This window comes from Drosophila sulfurigaster, chromosome X (genome assembly GCF_023558435.1).
Source record: "Drosophila sulfurigaster albostrigata strain 15112-1811.04 chromosome X, ASM2355843v2, whole genome shotgun sequence".
Taxonomy (NCBI): Eukaryota; Metazoa; Arthropoda; class Insecta; order Diptera; family Drosophilidae; genus Drosophila; species Drosophila sulfurigaster.
This window is the reverse complement of record NC_084885.1, coordinates 29,223,582-29,243,604: the sequence shown is the minus strand read 5'-3', so window position 1 is coordinate 29,243,604 and position 20,023 is coordinate 29,223,582. Positions and strand designations below refer to the sequence as shown.

General features: G+C 39.6%; 3 protein-coding genes and 1 long non-coding RNA gene across 9 annotated transcripts; 3 read left to right on the top strand and 1 right to left on the bottom strand.

Moving 5' to 3' along the window:
- Window positions 1–1,462: 1,462 nt before the first annotated feature.
- Window positions 1,463–2,498, top strand: LOC133847372 (uncharacterized). The gene is made up of 2 exons (XR_009895160.1): window positions 1,463–2,264; window positions 2,305–2,498. It is a non-coding gene; the product is annotated as an uncharacterized LOC133847372 (long non-coding RNA).
- Window positions 1,831–5,165, bottom strand: LOC133847361 (probable isocitrate dehydrogenase [NAD] subunit alpha, mitochondrial). Of its 2 annotated transcripts, XM_062282344.1 has the most exons (6): window positions 5,006–5,157; window positions 4,560–4,646; window positions 3,729–3,896; window positions 3,102–3,496; window positions 2,900–3,035; window positions 1,831–2,837 (listed from the first exon to the last, which is right to left on the bottom strand). In XM_062282344.1, the coding sequence occupies exons 1-6, from the start codon at window positions 5,030–5,032 to the stop codon at window positions 2,499–2,501; spliced, it is 1,152 nt and encodes a 383-aa protein (XP_062138328.1). In that variant the 5' UTR covers window positions 5,033–5,157; the 3' UTR covers window positions 1,831–2,498. The 2 variants fall into 2 exon arrangements, with proteins under 2 accessions (XP_062138328.1, XP_062138330.1); XM_062282346.1 differs by lacking the exon at window positions 4,560–4,646 and having other exon boundaries at window positions 5,006–5,165.
- Window positions 5,166–5,638: 473 nt separating this feature from the next.
- On the top strand, window positions 5,639–16,110 carry LOC133847355 (REST corepressor). Of its 5 annotated transcripts, none has more exons than XM_062282334.1 (11): window positions 5,639–5,786; window positions 6,832–7,218; window positions 7,283–7,330; window positions 7,395–7,529; window positions 7,597–7,811; window positions 7,889–8,062; window positions 12,380–12,870; window positions 13,206–13,437; window positions 13,982–14,272; window positions 14,344–15,096; window positions 15,165–16,110. In XM_062282334.1, exons 2-11 carry the CDS (start codon window positions 6,939–6,941, stop codon window positions 15,231–15,233), a joined length of 2,688 nt encoding a protein of 895 aa, XP_062138318.1. In that variant the 5' UTR covers window positions 5,639–5,786; window positions 6,832–6,938; the 3' UTR covers window positions 15,234–16,110. The 5 variants fall into 5 exon arrangements, with proteins under 5 accessions (XP_062138318.1, XP_062138317.1, XP_062138319.1 ...); XM_062282333.1 differs by lacking the exon at window positions 5,639–5,786 and adding an exon at window positions 5,929–6,281; XM_062282335.1 differs by lacking the exon at window positions 5,639–5,786 and adding an exon at window positions 5,930–6,281 and having other exon boundaries at window positions 13,206–13,428.
- A 1,402-nt stretch (window positions 16,111–17,512) lies between these two features.
- LOC133847364 (deubiquitinase DESI2) lies at window positions 17,513–18,262 on the top strand. Its single transcript, XM_062282350.1, has one exon. It carries the CDS (start codon window positions 17,677–17,679, stop codon window positions 18,226–18,228), a length of 552 nt encoding a protein of 183 aa, XP_062138334.1. The 5' UTR covers window positions 17,513–17,676; the 3' UTR covers window positions 18,229–18,262.
- The last annotated feature ends 1,761 nt before the right edge of the window (window positions 18,263–20,023 follow it).

Sequence of the window (20,023 nt, the reverse complement as noted above, 5' to 3'; positions counted from 1 at the left end):
TTCCATCTGTAACTTAAAATGAATTTAATAAATTTTAATGAGCTACTATAAAAAAGAATGAAAAGAAAAGAAAGGAAAGGAAAGGAGATTCGGTATTGCGAAATACCGAAAACTACTATTAATTATATATCTGCGGAATATGAAAAGGATAATTTGAGTTATTCTCTATTAAAAAGCATAATGCTGGGAACTGTCAGAAATCGCCTTGTGACATTGTTTGAAATGCATTTTTCGATAAAATTTGTTAAACAACATTTGATGAGAACCCTAATCTTGTCATCCTTGAGATTAATGTCAATGTTGTCAATGGAAGCAAATCAGTCAAAGTGCATTCACAGTTTGACAGACAGTTTGAGCTTAAGGAAAAATTGCTGCTGAAGCATATAATCGAAAGACGAAAGAATGACGCACATCGAATGCATTTGGGGCATCTGCTGGGATGCCAATGGGGACATTTGCCAGGTGCTCGACGATCAGGGACACGCTGTGCCGCTGCTGCTGGAGCAGCCCGAGCAAGAAGTGGAGGCAGCAACCGAGGCTGATCCGCCTGGCGAAGAGGAGAAGGAACCGGAGGACTCCTCGATGGGTCTGCAGTCGAGGCTGTTGCACATGCTGCTGGAGGTGTTGGACGAGAATCCGTTGCAGCTCGATGCCCAGGAGCTGATGGAGCAGAAACTAATGCTAATTTCTGGTGGCATCAACGATCCGCTGAAGTCGTCATACGACTTGCCATCGACCACTCTCGATCACAACTGGAATGTGATGCGTCCGCTGTGCAACCGAAGTTCGATTATGGCCAAGCGTGTGTGCTTCGCCAACAATTTGCAAATGTTCGAGCCGTTGCCCAACCGCATGGGTCACTGCAACTATCGAATGCTATCGAGTACCATGGAATATGTGCCGCTCAAGTCGATGATCCTGCTGGAGTTTGGACAGCAGCAGTTGCCGCTCCTCTTTGGCGATATCCTGTGTGTCGTTCGCCATGAGCTAATCGAGGTGGTTGTCCAGTCTCGCATTGTTGGCAACAAGGAGCCGCACAGTGGCCGCAACATCTTTGGCGAGGCGACACGCATCTCGTTGTCCATCCGGGACAAGGAGATCGGATTGTCCAACATCATTCTGAAGCAGTTGACCTCTGCCCCGGACACTGAGGTCGTCTTCTTTGTCAATCCCAATTACATCTATGTGCTCGATGGTCGCACGCTGTTGGAATGCGCCGCATTGGGACGACATTTGGTGCCCATGAAGAACATTGATTACACACCATCTTAGATTAGAACGAAGAAGGGGTAGGAGAAGGAGAAGGATGGGGGGGGGGGGGATTACATACACATACAAGCTGTTATTGTTATTACACTTTCAGCACACACACATCGAATAAAGCAATTGATAATTGCAATCCTGTTTAACTATGTTATCTTTCTGCTCTGCTTTCGCTTACAACAATTACGTAAGTTTACAATGTTTGTTTGTTTGTTTTTTATTGAGTTTTCAACAATTGCATGACATTTTGTGTTTTGTTTTGTTGCTTGCACTATTCTTTGTTGCAAAATTATTACATTCGTTAATCGTTAATCGCTTAATTATCAATAACAATTGCATACAATTTAAATAGTTCAATTCACATCATCATCATCATCATCATCTCATCAGCATTATCATCGTTTAATAATTTGTTGTTTTTCTTTATTGTTATTTATTATTATTATTGTAACCATTTTCCTTTTTGCACTCAACATTATTGCGGCTTGACTTTGATTCTAACAATGGTTGTTGTTCTTGTTGTTGTTTAATTAATTCAATTACTTTTGTGTTGGGCTTAATTTGACATTTTTGTTTTCTTGTTTTTTTTTTTGTTTGTTTTGTTTGGTTTTTTTTTGTGAGGAGGGGTTTTAATGGGAGGGCATAATTTCTAAACAATTAATAAATAATTACAATTACTTTTGTTGGCATACTTTTTTTGTTTGTTTGTTTGTTTTGGTTTTGATATACATGCAAGCGTGTATTTTCAATAATAAACAATAATAATAATTAAGTAGTATTATTGGTTCATCAGGATGGCGACAAATAAATACTTTACTTTCTTGTTAACAATATCAATTTTGGACCTCAGCAAATTGTTAACTGATTGCATAATTCTTTCATTCTTTTGTTTAATTTAAGTATTCGAACATAAAAATACTTTGGGTTCTCTTTTGCATAAATTTAAATTTAACTAAATAAAAAAAAAAACACACACATTAGAAACTGTCGGCTTAATTTGAGTGTTGTAGTTGTTGTTGTTGTTGTTGTGTTGGTTGCTAGTTGTTGTTGTTGTTGTTGTATTGGTTGCTAGTTGTTGTAGCTTTCTTGTTTTCTTTGTTGCTATTATCATTTTTCTTCCTTTTTTTTTTTGGTTTGAGGCGCAAGAGTGTCCAATAATGTCATTGTTGTTGTTGCGGCTCCCAATGTGGAACACTCTGCAGTTGCGACATTTATTAGTTGCATGGTGTTCGTGCTTAGAGCTTGGCGCAGATCTCGTTCGTGAACTCGGAGCACTTGGCACGACCGCCGAGATCACCGGTCAGATATTTGCCCTCCTTGATGGTCTCGAAGGCGGCACGCTCAATTTTATCGGCATGCGAATTGAGCTCCATGTGACGCAACATCATCACAGCGGAGAGCAGCAGCGCCGTGGGATTGGCCAGATCCTTGCCAGCAATATCGGGCGCAGTGCCGTGCACAGACTCGAACAGAGCACCGTTCAGTCCCATGTTGCCCGATGGCGTCAGGCCCAAACCGCCAACCAGACCGGCGCACATATCAGACAGAATATCACCATACAGATTGGGCATCACCTGCAGATACAGAAAGATGTGTGAGGAATGGGTTTTTTGTGACTACAAAAAGCTCAACTTACCAGCACATCGTATTTGCCTGGGTTCTGCACCATGTTGAGGCACACGGTATCCAAGTAACGCTCCTCAAACTGAATTTCCGGGTACTTTTGCGCCATGTCGCGCACACAACGCAGAAACAGGCCATCGGACATGCGCCTAAACAAATGAAGTAAGAAGAGTTATTGGATAAGAGATTGCTACACCTGCTTGCACTCTGCTTACATAATGTTGGCCTTGTGGACAACGGTGACCTTCTTGCGATTGTTGTTCTTGGCATATTGGAAGGCGTATTCGGCCACACGCTTGGAGGCCTCCTCGGTGATCAGCTTGATGCTCTGCACCACACCGTCAACAATCTCGTGCTCAATGCCCGAGTACTCGCCCTCGGTGTTCTCGCGAATGGTCACCACATCGACATCGTCGTAGAGGGTCTTATAGCCCTCCAAGCTGCGGCAGGGACGCACATTGGCATACAGATTGAACTCCTTACGCAGGGCCAAGTTGAGCGAGCGATGTCCCTTGCCCACGGGTGTCATCAGTGGACCCTTGAGGCCAATCTTGTTCGTGTTCACCGAATCAATGGCAGCCTGGGGTATGCCAAATTTACCATCGGGACCCTACATAAAAAAAACACACACACATACAAATTCAAACTCAATTTCAAAGCAAGTTTTAAATGCCGCGTGGCGTTGCCACCTAAGCATAATTAGTTGGCAAATCAATCACATGCTTTCTTCACAATATCGATTGCTATCAGCTGGTCACACTAAACTAGTTAGTGCCTAGTTAGTGCGCCAACTTTTGAAATGGCTAATTAAAAAACCCAAAAAAAAAACGATATTCACTTACACGAACAGGCGTCACATCGACAGCCTCCCACTCGATGGGCACATTGGCGGCAGTGAAAATCTTTTGCACGGCGGCAGAGATCTCGGGACCAATGCCATCGCCGGGTATGAGTGTCACCTTTTTGTTGCCGGATGAATAGGCACGGGCAGCCGCGGGCGTTGTGTTCACCTGCAAGACAACAAGACAACAAATGCAAAAGCTAAGAAAACAATACAATAAACGAACAAACAGTTGACACGCAACACCAATAACAACAGTAGCTACTAACTACAATTACAATTACAAGCACAAATACGCATTTATGTCGCCAGATGGCTGCCCGACGACTCGACTGGCTGATTAGTTACATAAGAGACATCATCTGGCCTCACATGCAAAACAAACGCAACGCAGGAGGAGGCGACGGCGCTAGCAGAGCAACACACACAGCTGCATTGCGTTCGTCGTGTTCTCGTTCTCGTTCTCGTTCTGGCTTATTGTTGAGGTTAGAGCGCGCGTCTGACAGGCAATAAAAGGGTTGCCAGTACTTTTTATGCAATCCGTGCAAAGTGGCGCAGTGATAACGCATAACGAAGTATAATTAATTTATTATATATGGCCCACTCGTCGCTTCCAAATCTGATTAAATGCGATCAAGAGATAGGGGGACGACGAACGGACGGACGATCAAAAATGAGAGGCCGATTCTTCTTCGTGTCGTGTGTGTGTTATGTAAAAGGAGCAGTTTGATTTTTTCAAATTGTTCTTGCGCTGTCTCCTTGTTTTTTTTTTTTTTTTTGTGGGTGTTGATGCTTAATATGCTGTTCTTGTTGATTAGGCTGCTGCACGAACCTTGGCTTGAAGTGTCGCTCCGGCCAAGGCCGTTGACTCGGTCGCTGTCGCCGCATCACGCGCAGCATTTAAACCCAATTGTTTTAGCTGCAAATTTTTTGCGTAACGTGTTGTTGTTGGTGTGTTGGTTGTGTTTGATGTTTGCACGTTGATGGTTGGTTGGTTGGTTGGTTGTTGTTGTTATTTGGGGTTTTAAAAAGGGCAGTTGCGGAAAAACAAAATCATTGATGTTAGTGTTTGGAAATCAACATTATTCTTTTTCCCCCACAGCACGTAATCAATCGAGGAAACGCTGCTGGTCTGTGTTGGAAACAGCGGGTGACGGGGGGGGCGAAGAAGTTGAGTTTTTTTTCTTATTAAGTCATTCGCGGCACATTGTTTGCCTATGATTTATGCTGGGAAGCACTATAATATATAACTAGGCTAGTGTCCTTTGGGATTCTTACAATTTTCTGTATAAATCTAGCAGCCATTGCGTTGCGTTTGATATTTGCACTTGGTTATTTCACGTATAGAAAAAATTCGACCACTCGCACGTCTGAGACTTTACTTTGCGCCCGCCGTATCGCCACCTAGCGGAAAACTGAAGAACTGAAGAAGAGTCGACACCGATACACGCACGTTATGTCTATCGCGGCAGTTGTAGTCGTCGTCGGCGGCGGCCAGTGTTGCCCCACTAATCGATTTCCACATGTACAAAAATATATATCATTGGTTTTTTATGGATAATCTCCAACAATTATTTCATCACTTGACTATAAACGCGTTTTTTTTGTTATATTTTTATCTGCAATTGTTGTTGCTAGTAATATATAAAATTTGTATTCAATTGCGAGTGCCCACACATTATTCAATTGGTCTGGCAACGATTACATTAAATTTTTGTGAAAAATGTGTGGTTTTTTCATTCTAAATAAAGCAAATCAACGAAAATTTTTCAAGTAATATTTTTCAAAAAGAGAAATACAAGCAATATTTGGTTTGACAATAAAGACAATTAAATTTGTTTGAAAGAATATTGATATTGGCATCACCAAGCACCAAAACTTATCGTTATGGCACTCCACAGTATATCGATAATGTCTTTTACAACTCTGCGTGTTACAGCCACAGTTTAAATTAATTTCGGCTCTTGTGTGGATTTTAATGCGATTTATACAAAATATAAATTAATATTTGTTAACTGTGTATAATTGTGACGATCTAATATCTGTAATTGCAAACAAGGTAATTAATTAAGTGTGCAATTAAGCCATACAGTAAAAATATACGGACCCAACGACAGACAAAGCTACACAGCGGTTGTTATCGGCAAAAGTGTGCTGTGAACGGCCAATGTCGAATTGTCGTACGCGAGATTTTTTTTCGCGTTTCAGTTTAGGTTTTAGTTACCTGCGCGCAACAACCCCGTTGTCGCCTTGGCCGTTGTGCTTGCGTCCTCCGTTTCCAAAAAATTAAAAAAAAAACCATAAACTCAACCAAGTTGCAAACGCGCTGCTGCCAAATGTCTAAATGTAACGTTGGCCGCTTCTGCTGCGTGTTGTAATTGGTTTTTTAAATTGTGTAAATACATAAGCGAAAGCAGCCGTCGCAGCAACAACAGCGCAGCTCATACCCGCGTATTTCTTTTGTGAGGCGCTGCTCTCGGGAACGCGCGTCTTTCCTTTTTCTTTCTTGCTTTATTCATTCGCCTCTTGGTTGCTGCTACGGACTGCATTTAAGGTAAGCGCTGGACGAGATTGCCATTTTTTGGGTGGCGTTGGGAAAAATGTGCACTTTGCCTATGCATCTCTTCTCTCAGCTGCTTTGACCAACAGCAGCGGACACACATACACACGCACACAGGAACGAACACGCACACGCATGCACGCATACTCTCGCGTACGCATACAGCCGCAACAGCCATGCAAGCAGTACACACCAATACACACATATAAAACGCTGTTTGACAGCACACTACGACGCTCGTTGTCGGCAAAAGTGCGACTCGTTTGCTGTTTGCCTACTACACTCGAATGCTGCGCTGCGAACGCTGCCGAGTTTCTATTTAATACAATTTTTCTTCTTCCTCTTCTTTTCTCTCTCCTATTCTGTGCTGATTTGTAGTGTAGTGTAGTTTTGTGTTGTGTTGTGTAGTTATTGTGTGAGTTTGTATGTGTGAAGTTAGAAGAGTTTCTAATGAACTAGCAGCATTTTGATTGCATTATGTGTGTGTGTGTGTGTGTGTGTATACATATGAATGTATGTTTCTTTTTTTTTTTTTGCTTTGCAGTTTGCAGTTGTACTCGACGGCTTCTTTTTGACACGGTAGCAGGCGTGAAATAAAAAGGCATCACACTGGAGAAGCAAAATAAACGCGCTCAGCTCATACGCGACAAAATGGTGTTGTCCGAGCGCAACACCGGCGACATTGTGCGCAATGGCCGCCGCTCACGTGGACCCAGCCCCAATACGCACTCAAACGCTGGTGGCGGCGGCGCTGGCGGCGTCGGAGGCGCTGCCAATGCTCATAACGCCTCGGGCGGCATCGGAGGCGGTGGCGGCGGCGGTGGTGGCGGAGTTGGTGTAGGTGGCCATGTTGGTAACAATGCCACAGCTAATGACAAGGCAACAGCCGCACCGGGTGCGGGCACACCGGAAAGTTCAGACGATGACAATTGTGAGTGTGATGTGCGCATAAATAACTCCATCAAATATATTTAACAAACTTATCCCTGTTGCAGCAACAAAGCGAAATGGCAAATCCAAAGCCAAGCAGTCGGAATACGAGGGTAAGTTTTAAACATTTCAATTGAAGATCCTCTTGATATTAATACCTCCCATTTGGCATTGCAGAGAAAATACGCGTGGGTCGCGATTATCAGGCGGTGTGTCCACAGCTGGTGGCTGAACCCGATCGTCGTCCCGAGCTGATGAATGAACGCGCCTTGCTGGTGTGGTCGCCCACCAAAGAGATACCGGATATGAAACGTACGTTTGCTGTTTCCACATTTCCTTTAAACACGCTTAACAACAATCTCTATGTATTTGTAAATAGTTGAGGAATACATTTCGGTGGCCAAGGAAAAGTACGGTTACAATGGGGAGCAAGCGTTGGGCATGTTATTCTGGCATAAGCATGATCTGGAGCGTGCCGTCATGGATTTGGCCAATTTTACGCCGTTCCCCGACGAATGGACCACCGAGGACAAAGTGCTCTTCGAGCAGGCATTTCAGTTTCACGGCAAGAGTTTCCATCGCATACGTCAGATGGTAAGAAACATAGTTATATTGAAATTGATATTGATAATGTCCACTAATTGTTGTTTTATGAATACGTGTGCCAATAGCTGCCGGATAAATCGATAGCCAGCCTGGTCAAGTACTATTATTCGTGGAAAAAGACACGCCATCGCAGCAGTGCCATGGATCGTCAGGAGAAGATCATCAAGGCGGCCGTCAAGGAGGGCTCCGAGAATGGCAGCGAAGTGGGCAGCAATGAGGAATCTGATAACGATGACAAGGTAATTACTATCAGTTAAAAGTTAGAGCTACACACTACACATAGACACGAAACACAACATCAAAACCAACAACAACCACAACAACAACAGCAACAACAACAACTAGAATCGAAAAAGAGACTAAGCAAGAATCTCCATCCATCACCAAACTCCCGCCAACCGTCATCCTCAACAGCACATAAACCATAATACACCATGCTAAATATCATCACATAGCTCACATCATCAGCAAAGAGATCTCCATAAACACACACACACACACACGCACACCCATAAAGACTTTCAAGCATATACTTTCTGCACACACACACACACACACATCTCACAGACACGCACAGTAAATGTACCAATCACACTCATGTAGAGAGATTCACTTAAGGAATTTGGTCTATTGAGTACCAGGTATTGCTGGGAGGTTACTGCCACGCCCATTACTAAATGACAAATAGCAACCAAAATATCAACTTTATATCGTTGTAAGCCTATAACTTAAGAATATGTCGCAGGCTTCAAGAAAATTGAATATCTGAAAGTAATTTTGTTAATAACGAAACAAATGTAGCTCGCTTAACGAACACAATTCTTTTTCGTTCGTTTTTAAGTTTGTTTTTTGTTTATTTTTTTTGTCTGGAAGCTAAGCGAATTTGTGGCAGTAAATATGTATTTAAATTGATAAGTAATTATATATGTAGTCTCTTCTTGCTGGGCAAGGAGTCGAAAATGTTAATAAGCAAACAGCTTCAGTAACTTATCAAAATATTAATTGTATTCACTTTTATTAATGCATGAAACGTGTGATTGTGATTGTCTGTGTGCCTGTGTGTGTGGAAAAGTATTTGTATTGATGTTGCACATTTATTGAACACATCACAAGCGACAAATTGTTAAATTGTAGACATATTTTACACTCACAACAACAACATCTCCACAACATGCCAATGAAAACAAACACAATGTTAGGGATAATACTTACGATACTTGTAAAATAAACTATTCTAAGGTGTATATCGCTTAATGACTAAAACATTGTCATGTTAAAATGCTAAAAATGCTTAAAATGTTATTCTGTAAAACACGGGAAAACAAATGTAAACTTTGAAGCGATGCAGTCATTATATGACTAATATTTTTTTTGGGGTTCATTACCTCGGTTAAAACGATTTATGACAAACGTTTAAGCAAATAAGCGATATATATACACAGGGCATAGTTGTTATGAGTAGCAAAGGGAAATAATCAAATGTTATACATATTTGTACGATAACGATAGTATTTTTTGTGGATCCGACAATGTCCGACTGATTTTCATATACCTACTAAATATATGTATGTAAACTAAAAGTAAGTTGTCTAAGGAGTCTTAAGGTTTCGCTAATAACACACACACACACACAAATTACATAAGTATGCATCATCATCTAGTATCTAGTAATTTAGAGATAGTTATAAGTGAATCTAATCGTAACTGCTTTTGGGGAGCTGGTTTTATTAGCATTTTTTTTGGTGTGGATTAGAGTGGTTCGTTTAGCTAAGTAAAGTAAGTCGCGGGTGCTCTCAAGCCCGATATAGATCTAGAAATATAGTATAAAATCTGGTTCGTTATTTTTTCAGATAATCGCCGTGCCTGCATACCTCTCATAAGAACTTAAACTCTAAACACTCCTCACACTCACACACACACGTACACACATACACGCACACGAATAGACATATATAAACACAACACACACACACACACACACAAGTAGTTATATCGTTTGTATTAAATGCCAATACCAAAACATTGACAGCATCCTTAAGACTTACATAAACTAGAAACATACTTGCACACGTATCAAAGGAGAAGCGAAAGCTATGTATTTAATTACCATGACGATCAAGATCGATCTGCTGCATTATCTGGTTTGTCTCTGTTTTTTTTATTTTTGTTTTTTTTATTATTATTATTGTGAAATATAAATGTTAAAACTTCAAGAAAAGAAAAAAGAAATGAAAGAAAAAGCTAAAAATCAATCCAGCGTGACACTAGACGTAAGGCAAAGAGACTTTTTGTTCTTTATTTATATAGATTACACATAGATAATATATAGCATATATATAGTATATATATATTTTTTTACAAAAAAACAAAAAAAAAAAATAAGCGAGTATTATAATAGAATATACATATATTCTAGTAATTTATAAAACAAAAAATCGAGTACTAAATTAATGCGTTGATGTGTTAAAGTAAAATGAAACGAACCACAACAGTATATATCCCAAATTATACATATACTAATAGTTATACGAAATATATACTATATTGAGAGAGCGATAATAATAATGATAATGCTGATGATAATCAATACACACATAATCACACACACACGCATACAAACACTCCTACACATAATGCTAATAAATTTCATATCTTGTTTGCAAGAAGATTAAACAAAAACCAACAATTTACATGTGTTTCTTATTCCTAAAAATAAACGAGATGAGAAGAGAGCGAGAAAGAGAGAGAGAGAGTGAGTCAGAGAGAAAGGAGAATCAATACTTTTCATATATTTGGGCCTAGAATCGAATCCCATAAACATAGTACTTTTTAACTTTACTTTATCTGACTAACCCAAAACGAACATAGACAGCAAAGATACTATTCAACTATTTCGAATCCTTCATCATTTCATCATCGTCCCAATCCCAGACTCATACATACCCACACACATACACATATACATACTCTCAAACAATTTATACACTCCTGCTAGATGTAGTATTATCACATTACTAATGATAAATTCCATAACTAATACATAACACATGCCTATTGTAGTATTACTCGTTAAATTTATTGATATTGCTATTATAATTACAATTATTGTTATTCGTCTTATTGTTATATTATTACTATTATTTTTAGTATGATTCCCTATATCAGCTTCGTTTTCGAATCTAGCCTGAACAACTCTTTACACACCCCCCAAACTCGAAACTATAAAAATTTCTAGCGAATCGCTGAGCTTCACTTGTGCGACTCGTTACAATTTTGTTGCTTTGCTCACTCGTTGCGTTTGGTCCTTATCCTCTAGATAAATGTTTTTGATTTTCTTTCGACTTCTAGTTTCGTTCATTCGTTGCTCGTGTACTCGTTACTTTCATCCTTTTACTTACTCGCTGTGAGCACTGGTTACTTTTCAGATAATCGCAAGCTAACATTTCAGTTTTTATTTTGGATTTATGGTGGAATTTGGATATTTTATTTTAAGTACACACACACATACATGTAAACTCATACACATGCAATTGCTAATCCATTTTTTAAAAGATAACCTAAAAGAGTGCGAGAGAGAGAGAGAGAGAGCAAAAGTGTGTATCTGAGAGAGAGATAATTTTAAAATAAATGATTGTCGATATATTTGTGTGCATGCACATACAGTATATACATGTGTATGTATGTGTAAGTATATTGTCATATTGACTATTTGGCCCGTTAGAAAGCAATTCCCTTCTTTCAATTAACAAGTACAACAACAACTCCCACTCTAAACTAGACTACACTACACACACACATACACAAACTACATTACACTTACACAGACACACACACATGCACACACTTTGCCCATATGTGTATTCATGCGCTTCCAAGTCGAAAAAGCAGCAGAGCGCGAGCTTAAAAATCAATTAAGTAAAGAATAACAAGAAAACAAGATGCGAGGAGGAAAATACATACATACATACATAAGTAAGAAGCACATGTAAAGAGAGTTGCATTTTGTTTGATCTTCGTAGAAGGTGGGTGGCGAATGTGCTGTGTGGGGGTGCGGTGCGGTGGGAACGCGGTAGCCGTCACAAAGTGCAAACAATTCGAACTCGAATTCGAATTCGAAGTCCCATGCAAGAACAACAACAACAAGAACCACAAGAACCAAAAAGTACAATGAACAACAAGAACATTTCAAGATCAAGAAATACTTCTACCTACTCTATCTCTTAAGTGTTACCAAAGTGATCAACTAAAGCAACAACAACAATTCGTTTTTTTTTCTCTTCTCTTTGCATTTAACTGACAAATACCAAAAAACCAACCACACAAAATATACATACAAAATCTGTCCGAAACCAAAAACAAAAATGTAATTTAAAAACAAACCAAAAAAAAAACTGAAAAATTTGAAAAATTGAAATTAAACTTCGCTTGCTGCGCTGCTGCTATTTTTGCGACTGACTGCGTTGGCACTAATAACCACAACAACAACCACCTCAACCACAAACTACAACAACTACATCAAAAATGACCCCAACGACAAATTAATTTTGGCTGGGCAGAGGGCTAACAACAACAATTCCACCATGAACAACAACAACAACAGTAGCAACAACAGCAATAGCAGTAGTCACAATACTGGCATAACAACAACGACACAAGGAAGCAATGGGAATGGCAATGGCAACAACAACAACAGCAACAGCAATTCAACAGCCGATTCCAGCAATGGCGGCGGCAGCAGCAGCAGTGGCGTTGGCAGCGTCGTCGGCGACGTTACTAACAACAACAACAACGATCTGGACTCGGATCAATTGTGCGTCTATACGAATGCCCTGGGCGAAGATATGCTCGGTTTTGGTGTACCAGGCTTCGGTCTGTCCATCGATAATGGCAACGAGAACGATATCGATAACAACGGTATCGGCAACCACAGTGGCAACGCTCGCCGCAATGTTGTGGGTGGTTTCTGCAAAAATTGCAATGTTGTGTGCTACATCTTGTTCGATACGCCATTGGGTCGCATGTGCAAAAGTTGTCGAACACACTGGAGGTAGATATTATACAAAAAAACAAAAATCAATTAAATTACAAGTTGAAATTAAAAAGCAAGAAAACGCATATCTAAGAAAAAGAAAATTAACTAAATAAGTTGTTCAATCCCAAAAGTTAATGCTACGTTTTTCTCTATCTCCCACTTTTCTCTCTCTCTCTCTGCGCCTATGACCTCGAACGAAACTAAAATGTTGCCTAAAATGTCTCGCTATCAAACACATACAACACACATTTGTACCAACACACATACACGCATAAACTCACGCACATATACACATGCACACACACACGCACGCATTCATATTCGCACCGTGCGCTTTTGCCTGGCCTCAGACGCACTGGCAATCGCCGCCCCATTTCTGGCCCGGAGTCCGGCACACCCACCAAACGTTCCACGCATAACAGCGCCACGGCAGCGGCTGCCGAACGCTCGAGACGCAAGCCGCCTCGTGGCATGTACATCAATCACGATGATCTCACAACACTCGCCGGTTGCCAAAATCCATGTGAATATTTAGCCGAAGGCGATCGTAAAATTGCCGCTTTGCTGGCCGAAGTAAGAAATGTAATTTTACATACATATTTCATCACACAGCGCCTCGGTGTCCATTGTTATCGTTTGTTTGTTTGTTATTGTTATATGTAGTGCTCCTTTATCTCTCTCTCTCTCCCTCGCTCGCTCGCATTCTCCTTGTGCCCAGCGCCATCTTTTGGTGCGCAACAACAATTCCTTTGCCTCGTTAATGTGCGAATGTCAAGCTTCGATAGAGTGAAGTTATCGATAACTTGAGGTGAAGGAATGATATGGGTAATCGGTTAGGGGGAAATGAGTTGCAGCAGCTTTTGCTTTTGCTTTTGCTTTGTATTTAATTTGCATGCGTTTTGTATATTGGGCTAGTTAGTTACCTCTCTCACTCGCACTCACACTATTTACACATCGCATTCATCATCAATCACAACAAAAACAACAACAACAACTGCGAGACAATCGACATCGACATCACTGACCATTCCAATCCAAAACTCCCCATCATCAACAATTAATCAATCAATCCACACCCTGACGACTCCATTGACATTTGGATTAAATACCCGACGGCCCATTACAGATACAAAAGAATAGGCAAATGCTGGAGCAACTGGAGAAGGATTGCAGTGGCGATGCCGCCGCCGCCGCCAATCTGGACGAAAGCGGCGAATCAAAGATGGCGGCAGCCACTGAAGCCGCCGGTGCAACACAAGCAACAGCCGCAGCCGCAGCAGGTGCAACCGCAACAGCGGCGGCAACAACAGCTGCCGGCAATGCAAGCACAACGCAGCATCGGATCACAGCCCGCTGGACACAGGATGAGATTTCCATGGCACTGTTAGCTCTACGTGACTACGGCAAGAACTTTCCGGTAAGTGGTTGTTATTACACTCTCTTATCAATTTCATCTACTGATAGTTCAATTTTCTTCAATTTCGACAGATGATTGCTAAAATAGTTGGCACCAAGACGGAGGCGCATGTGCGCACCTTCTATATGAGCTATCGGCGACGCTACAATCTTGATCAGATTGTCAAGGAGTACGAGGCATCGACGGCCAAGGACGAGACTGGCAATGTGGAGCAGGAGCAGTCTAGCGATGCTGCTGCAGCAGCCACAGCAACAGCTGCCACTGGAACAACAGCAACAGCTGCAGTCGCAACAGTTGCAGCTGCAGGTGCAGCCAATGATGCCAGCAGCCAAGAAGTGTTAGCCAAAAAGGATGAGAGCACAACAAACAACAGCAGCAAGAAGCAAAAACCTGAACTGAATGCGGCAAAGAACAGCGAGAGTGCAGCTGGAGCTGGATCGGGATCTGGATCTGGAGTTGGAGCAACAACTGGAGCCACAGCCAATGCTGCTGGCAATGGAACGGCCACAGGCACGGGAGCAAGTAAAGCAACAACCATAACCATTGCGGATGAGTCGGACACGGCAACCAGCTCCAGTAGCGATGTGGTCAACAACAGCACAGCGCTGACAAATAGCAGCAACTCGACCTCATCGTTGTCGGGGATTAGCAGCGGTGGTGCGCCTGCCAAATCATCGTCATCGTCATCGACATCGTCAACATCGACCAACAACAATCACAATGAAGCCGCCGACAATAGCGTGGAAACAACAACAACAACCACAACGTCGTCGTCACTCAAATCCACACTCGCTGCCACATCAAAACGTGACAATTCCGATCTGGTAAGTGTAAACTATCGAATACTATCGATTCCTTAACTGATCCTCATTTTCTCCTTCTCCTTCATCAGAACACTGCCGATTTGCCGCCAGCCAAAAAGATGGCCTTGACTGTCAGCGCCGAGTTCCTTGCCAAGTAAAATGGGCAGCCTGAAGGAGCCTGGAGACTGCGCCTGAATCACAACAGGCACGATTTAAATGCAGCACGACCTTTATATATATATATAGCACATATATATATATTACTATATATTTAGATATATGGTGAAAGAATCGTTCGTTAGCTGTTTGCAGGCATTATTGGCATGATTGTAACGTGTGTTTACTCCCTTTAATTTTTTTTTTTAACTATCTTTTTAATAGTGTCTCTAGTTATCTAAGCTTAAATTTATTCTTATTCTTACTTTTAAACTAATTGAAGTCCAGCAAACAAACACACGACAGAATTCGTTAGTTACATTTTTGTTGGTTAATCGGTTCTTTCTTTTTTTTTTGTTTGAATTCGTTTTTTGCATTTTTCGCGTCCTTCACAAAAAAGAAGAAAAGAAAAGAAAAGATGAATAAACATGGAAGGCGGAGAATTGATAGTTGATAGCTATAACACTTAACACACTATATTAGATAAATATCTTGCAGGAAAGCGATGTGGATGCAAGCAACTACTTTTAGTTTTCAATCTCTATCACTTTTTATTATTAATCAATCATGTGTATATATGTATGTTTGCATTTGTGTGCGTCAACTCGATTTGCGTGCGTGTCCAATTTTAAATCGACTCTCCTCATGCTTGGTTTTCATCAACGAATTGAACACGAAACAGACACATCATCGTCCTGTTGACGTCCTTTAACCCTCCAACAAAACTAAAACTCACGACTCAGCGACAAGCGACATGCAAAAATGCCACAGCAACAGCAACAAAATCAGCAGTAGACAAAAAGTTACTACTACTAAATATGTATTTAATAATTATATTAAAATTAAACATTAAAGTGAATATGTATAATGAAAAACAAAGCTAAAGTTAAACGTACAAGTCACACAACAATTTTTTTTCTGCTGTAATTTAGCATAATTACAAGTACATTTTTTTTTGGGTTAAGCGCGTGTACAACAAAAAACACACAAACAACACACACATATACACAAAGAAACAAATACAGCATTGAAGCTAAGCTGTTTCATATGGTACAATTACATATACATACATACATACATTTTTTTTTTTAATATATTTCCTTACATTTCTTAATTTAATGTACGTTTGTTTCAAAATAAATAAAAACACAGATACACACACACATGAATACACAAGCACATGCTGACATATTGTATACAACCAGCGACCCGTTTAAGAACCTACAAATAAAATAAAATATTAAAATAATATGTGCACATTGAGTTTTGTTTTTCAAATGACGCGCGCTCTATGCAAACGGTTTAACAGTTATCGATATACATATCGATAAGATGCATGCAACGATTTACATAAGAATCAAAGCGAGTATACTTGGATTTTCATTGATATGCATTTGATTTTGTTTGTTTTCTTTTTATGTTTTCCTTGTTAGTTTTTCATTTACTGGCCCTGAAAACTATGCTATTAAAAATGCGTAAACGAGCTCGACCGAAAAACACATAATTGAGCGTGTTTATTTTTGGATGTTCGAAATTCGAAGATAGCCGAACGCTTTGCGGTTCTAATCTCTGTTAGGCGCTGCAAATCTTTACTCAAAAGTGCATAAAGTATCTTTCTTAAGGAAGTTAAAATTTGACGTTATTGAAAGAATATCAGTAGTGATTTCTCTATTTGTAGCTTGCAAACATGTAATAAATACTTTCCTAATTCAATAGGTTTAGTTTTTTTACTTTCCACAACTTAATATTTTATTTATTTGTTATATTAAATCTAGTATTTAATTACTACATTTAATAGAAAAGAGAAAAGAGCTGCGTCCTTTGAGTCAACTTAATATTTGGTTTGCATTTGAATGAGCTGTGTTTATCAGCTGATATTTTCTCAGTGGCGCCATCTATCGAATATTCTGGTGTACAACATTGAAGCTTGATCTATTTATTATATGTTAGATACATTGCACCTAAAATTATTTCAATCTTCCAACATTCAGAACATATGTACGTATATAATACATACTATTCATACACATATAATACATATATATATAATACATACTATACATACTATACTATACTATACTATACTATACTATACTATACTATACTATACTATACTATACTATACTATACTATACTATACTATACTATACTATACTATACTATACTATACTATACTATACTATACTATACTATACTATACTATACTATACTATACTATACTATACTATACTATACTATACTATATAGTATGTATTCTTTGGAGTTTCATTTGCTGTATTTATTTGTTTTCTTTTGTTATTTTCGATTCTCGTAAAATGTCAACAATCTATGTTGATTTTTATCAAAATCTAACTACAAAATTGTGCTAATTGAAATACGAGAAAGGAAGCAGCTAAATAGCGAAACTGTCTGGACAACTGTTGGGGATCAGAATCTACCGACAGGATGAATATGTTCTTCAGTCGCTTGCCATGGCTTAATTGCTTCAATGGACGTCGCGACAGCTGCGATGAGCTGCTGCCATTGAATGAGTACATCAACAGGGAGCCGGTGATCCTCAATGTCTACGATCTGTTCAACGTCAACGGATTCGTGGTGCCCCTCGGACTGGGAATCTTTCATACGGGCATTCAGGTGTACGGCAAAGAGTACACTTATGGCGGCCACATGTACTCCACCTCGGGCATCTTTGAGATGATGCCACGCACTGCGGAGTTTGAGTTGGGACAGCATTTCCACTATCGCGAGAGCATTCAGCTGGGCTACACGCAGTTCAGTCGCGACGAGGTGATGCGCATTGTGGACCAACTGGGAGATCAATTCACAGGGAATAGCTATCACTTGACCAGCAACAATTGCAATCACTTCTCGGACGCCATGTCACGCATACTGTGCGGCCAGCAGATACCCAAGTGGATTAATCGACTCGCCTACTTCATCGGCTGTGTGCCCTTTCTGCAGCGCTGTCTTCCCCCTGAGTGGCTGACTCCAATGTAAGGAGAAAAGATCTAGACAACAGAAAACAAGTACAATTCACATTACACTCGGATAATAATATTTATCACGAAGTATCGTCAGTTATTCTCTTAGCAACTGAATAAATATATACACATACTGAGAAATGAGTTGAGAGAAGCAAATTGTGTTTCTTATTGCACTTTATGTTTATGCTGGCGCCGTTGTGGAATTTGCCAGTCTTTGCATTTTGAAACCCTTTTGTGGATCAGTTGGCCAGTCGGACTTTGCACTCGTTTCAATTGTTTATTTAAATATTGAGAAGTCAACTCACAGCTGTCGCAGCCACGGTTGCCATTTCAATACAATTTTTTGTACAAAAATTTTGAAAAAATGTACCAATTTTAGCAAAAATGTACCATAAATTTTTTCACGAAAGATTTTTTGTATTTCACAAATTGCAATTCACAATATATAAAATTTCATAAAAAATTTAAATACTAAAACTAATACTAAAATTAAAAAAAAGTGATCCAATATACCAACACATAAAAAATGTACCAGTACATTTGTACCAAAAGTGGCAACCGTGGTCGCAGCTGTGCTTTTATTTGCTTTTTAAAAAATTGTGCTGCATACTTTTAGGATCGTTGGTATTTCAAGGGCAGTCAGAAATTTTTCCATGTCTTCCTAAAAGTATGCAACACAAATTTCATTTTCCAAGTGATTTTTTTGTTTTTCTGCTTGCTGCTGATTTCTGTTCGCCTGGTATTTCAGCTGTTCACTGGGCACTTTTTGGCCACTCGCGACGACTTCGAGTGGCCAACAACAACAATAAAATTTGTATTAAATATACGAAAATTTCATGTTTCAGGGTAACTCGAGAACTACAAGGACGATTTGAATGTCCTTTGGAACTATGGTAGGTCTCTGCAAGCAGTTTCGTTTGACATATGATTTGCAAGGATCAGACAGGATATGGCCCAGATATATGCTATTTCCTGGGCGCTATTAATGTGGGTCCTTTTTTCGAAAATTCGCTATATCTCGGCCAAATCCTGTCGGATTTTCAAAGGACACATATTGCTAGAATCGCAAGGATAAACGCTATCGATTTGAATCCAACACTTTTCATTTTTCAGTTCCGTTGACCAAATGAAATATTAAAAAAATCATAAATTCCAGGATAACTCGAGAACCAGAAGGACGATCGGGATCAAATTTTGCAGGATAATAGTGCTAAGGAATACGCTACGATTGACACAGGACTCGCACGGATCAAAAAGGATATGGCCGGGATATAGGCTTTTTTCTGCAAGCATTGTATCTTGGGTGCTGTCAGGACACAAAGTCCTTGATAACTTGAAAAGCACAAGTACTATTTGGATGTATTTTGGTTTGTTTGACATTCATTTTGATATTAATTGGCAAGGATGAATGACCTTTGAGATATAGCTAATTTTTAATATCAAAAAAGGTCCTCGAAATTCGACTGTTTAAAGGACTTTCAAGGATGTCTGTATCCTAGCGTTTTCTTTGCAAATTTAGAATGTCGCCCTTAAAAATTCAATATCCAGTCGTGTGATCTCAAAAATATATACATACATACATATATGCATGAATATAAATAGGATGTCCTTTGGAGAAAAGGATATCCTAACTCCACCGCATTCTTATAAATTTTGATCACAAAATATTTATAATAATAATAATAAAAACTGATTGTTGTTCTTTTATTAGTTTTATTTATGTTCATTTTGCTGTTTTTTGGCATAATTTGTTAAACATCTTTTGGTTTTTCGTATTTAAATATATATAGTTTATGTATTTTTTTTTG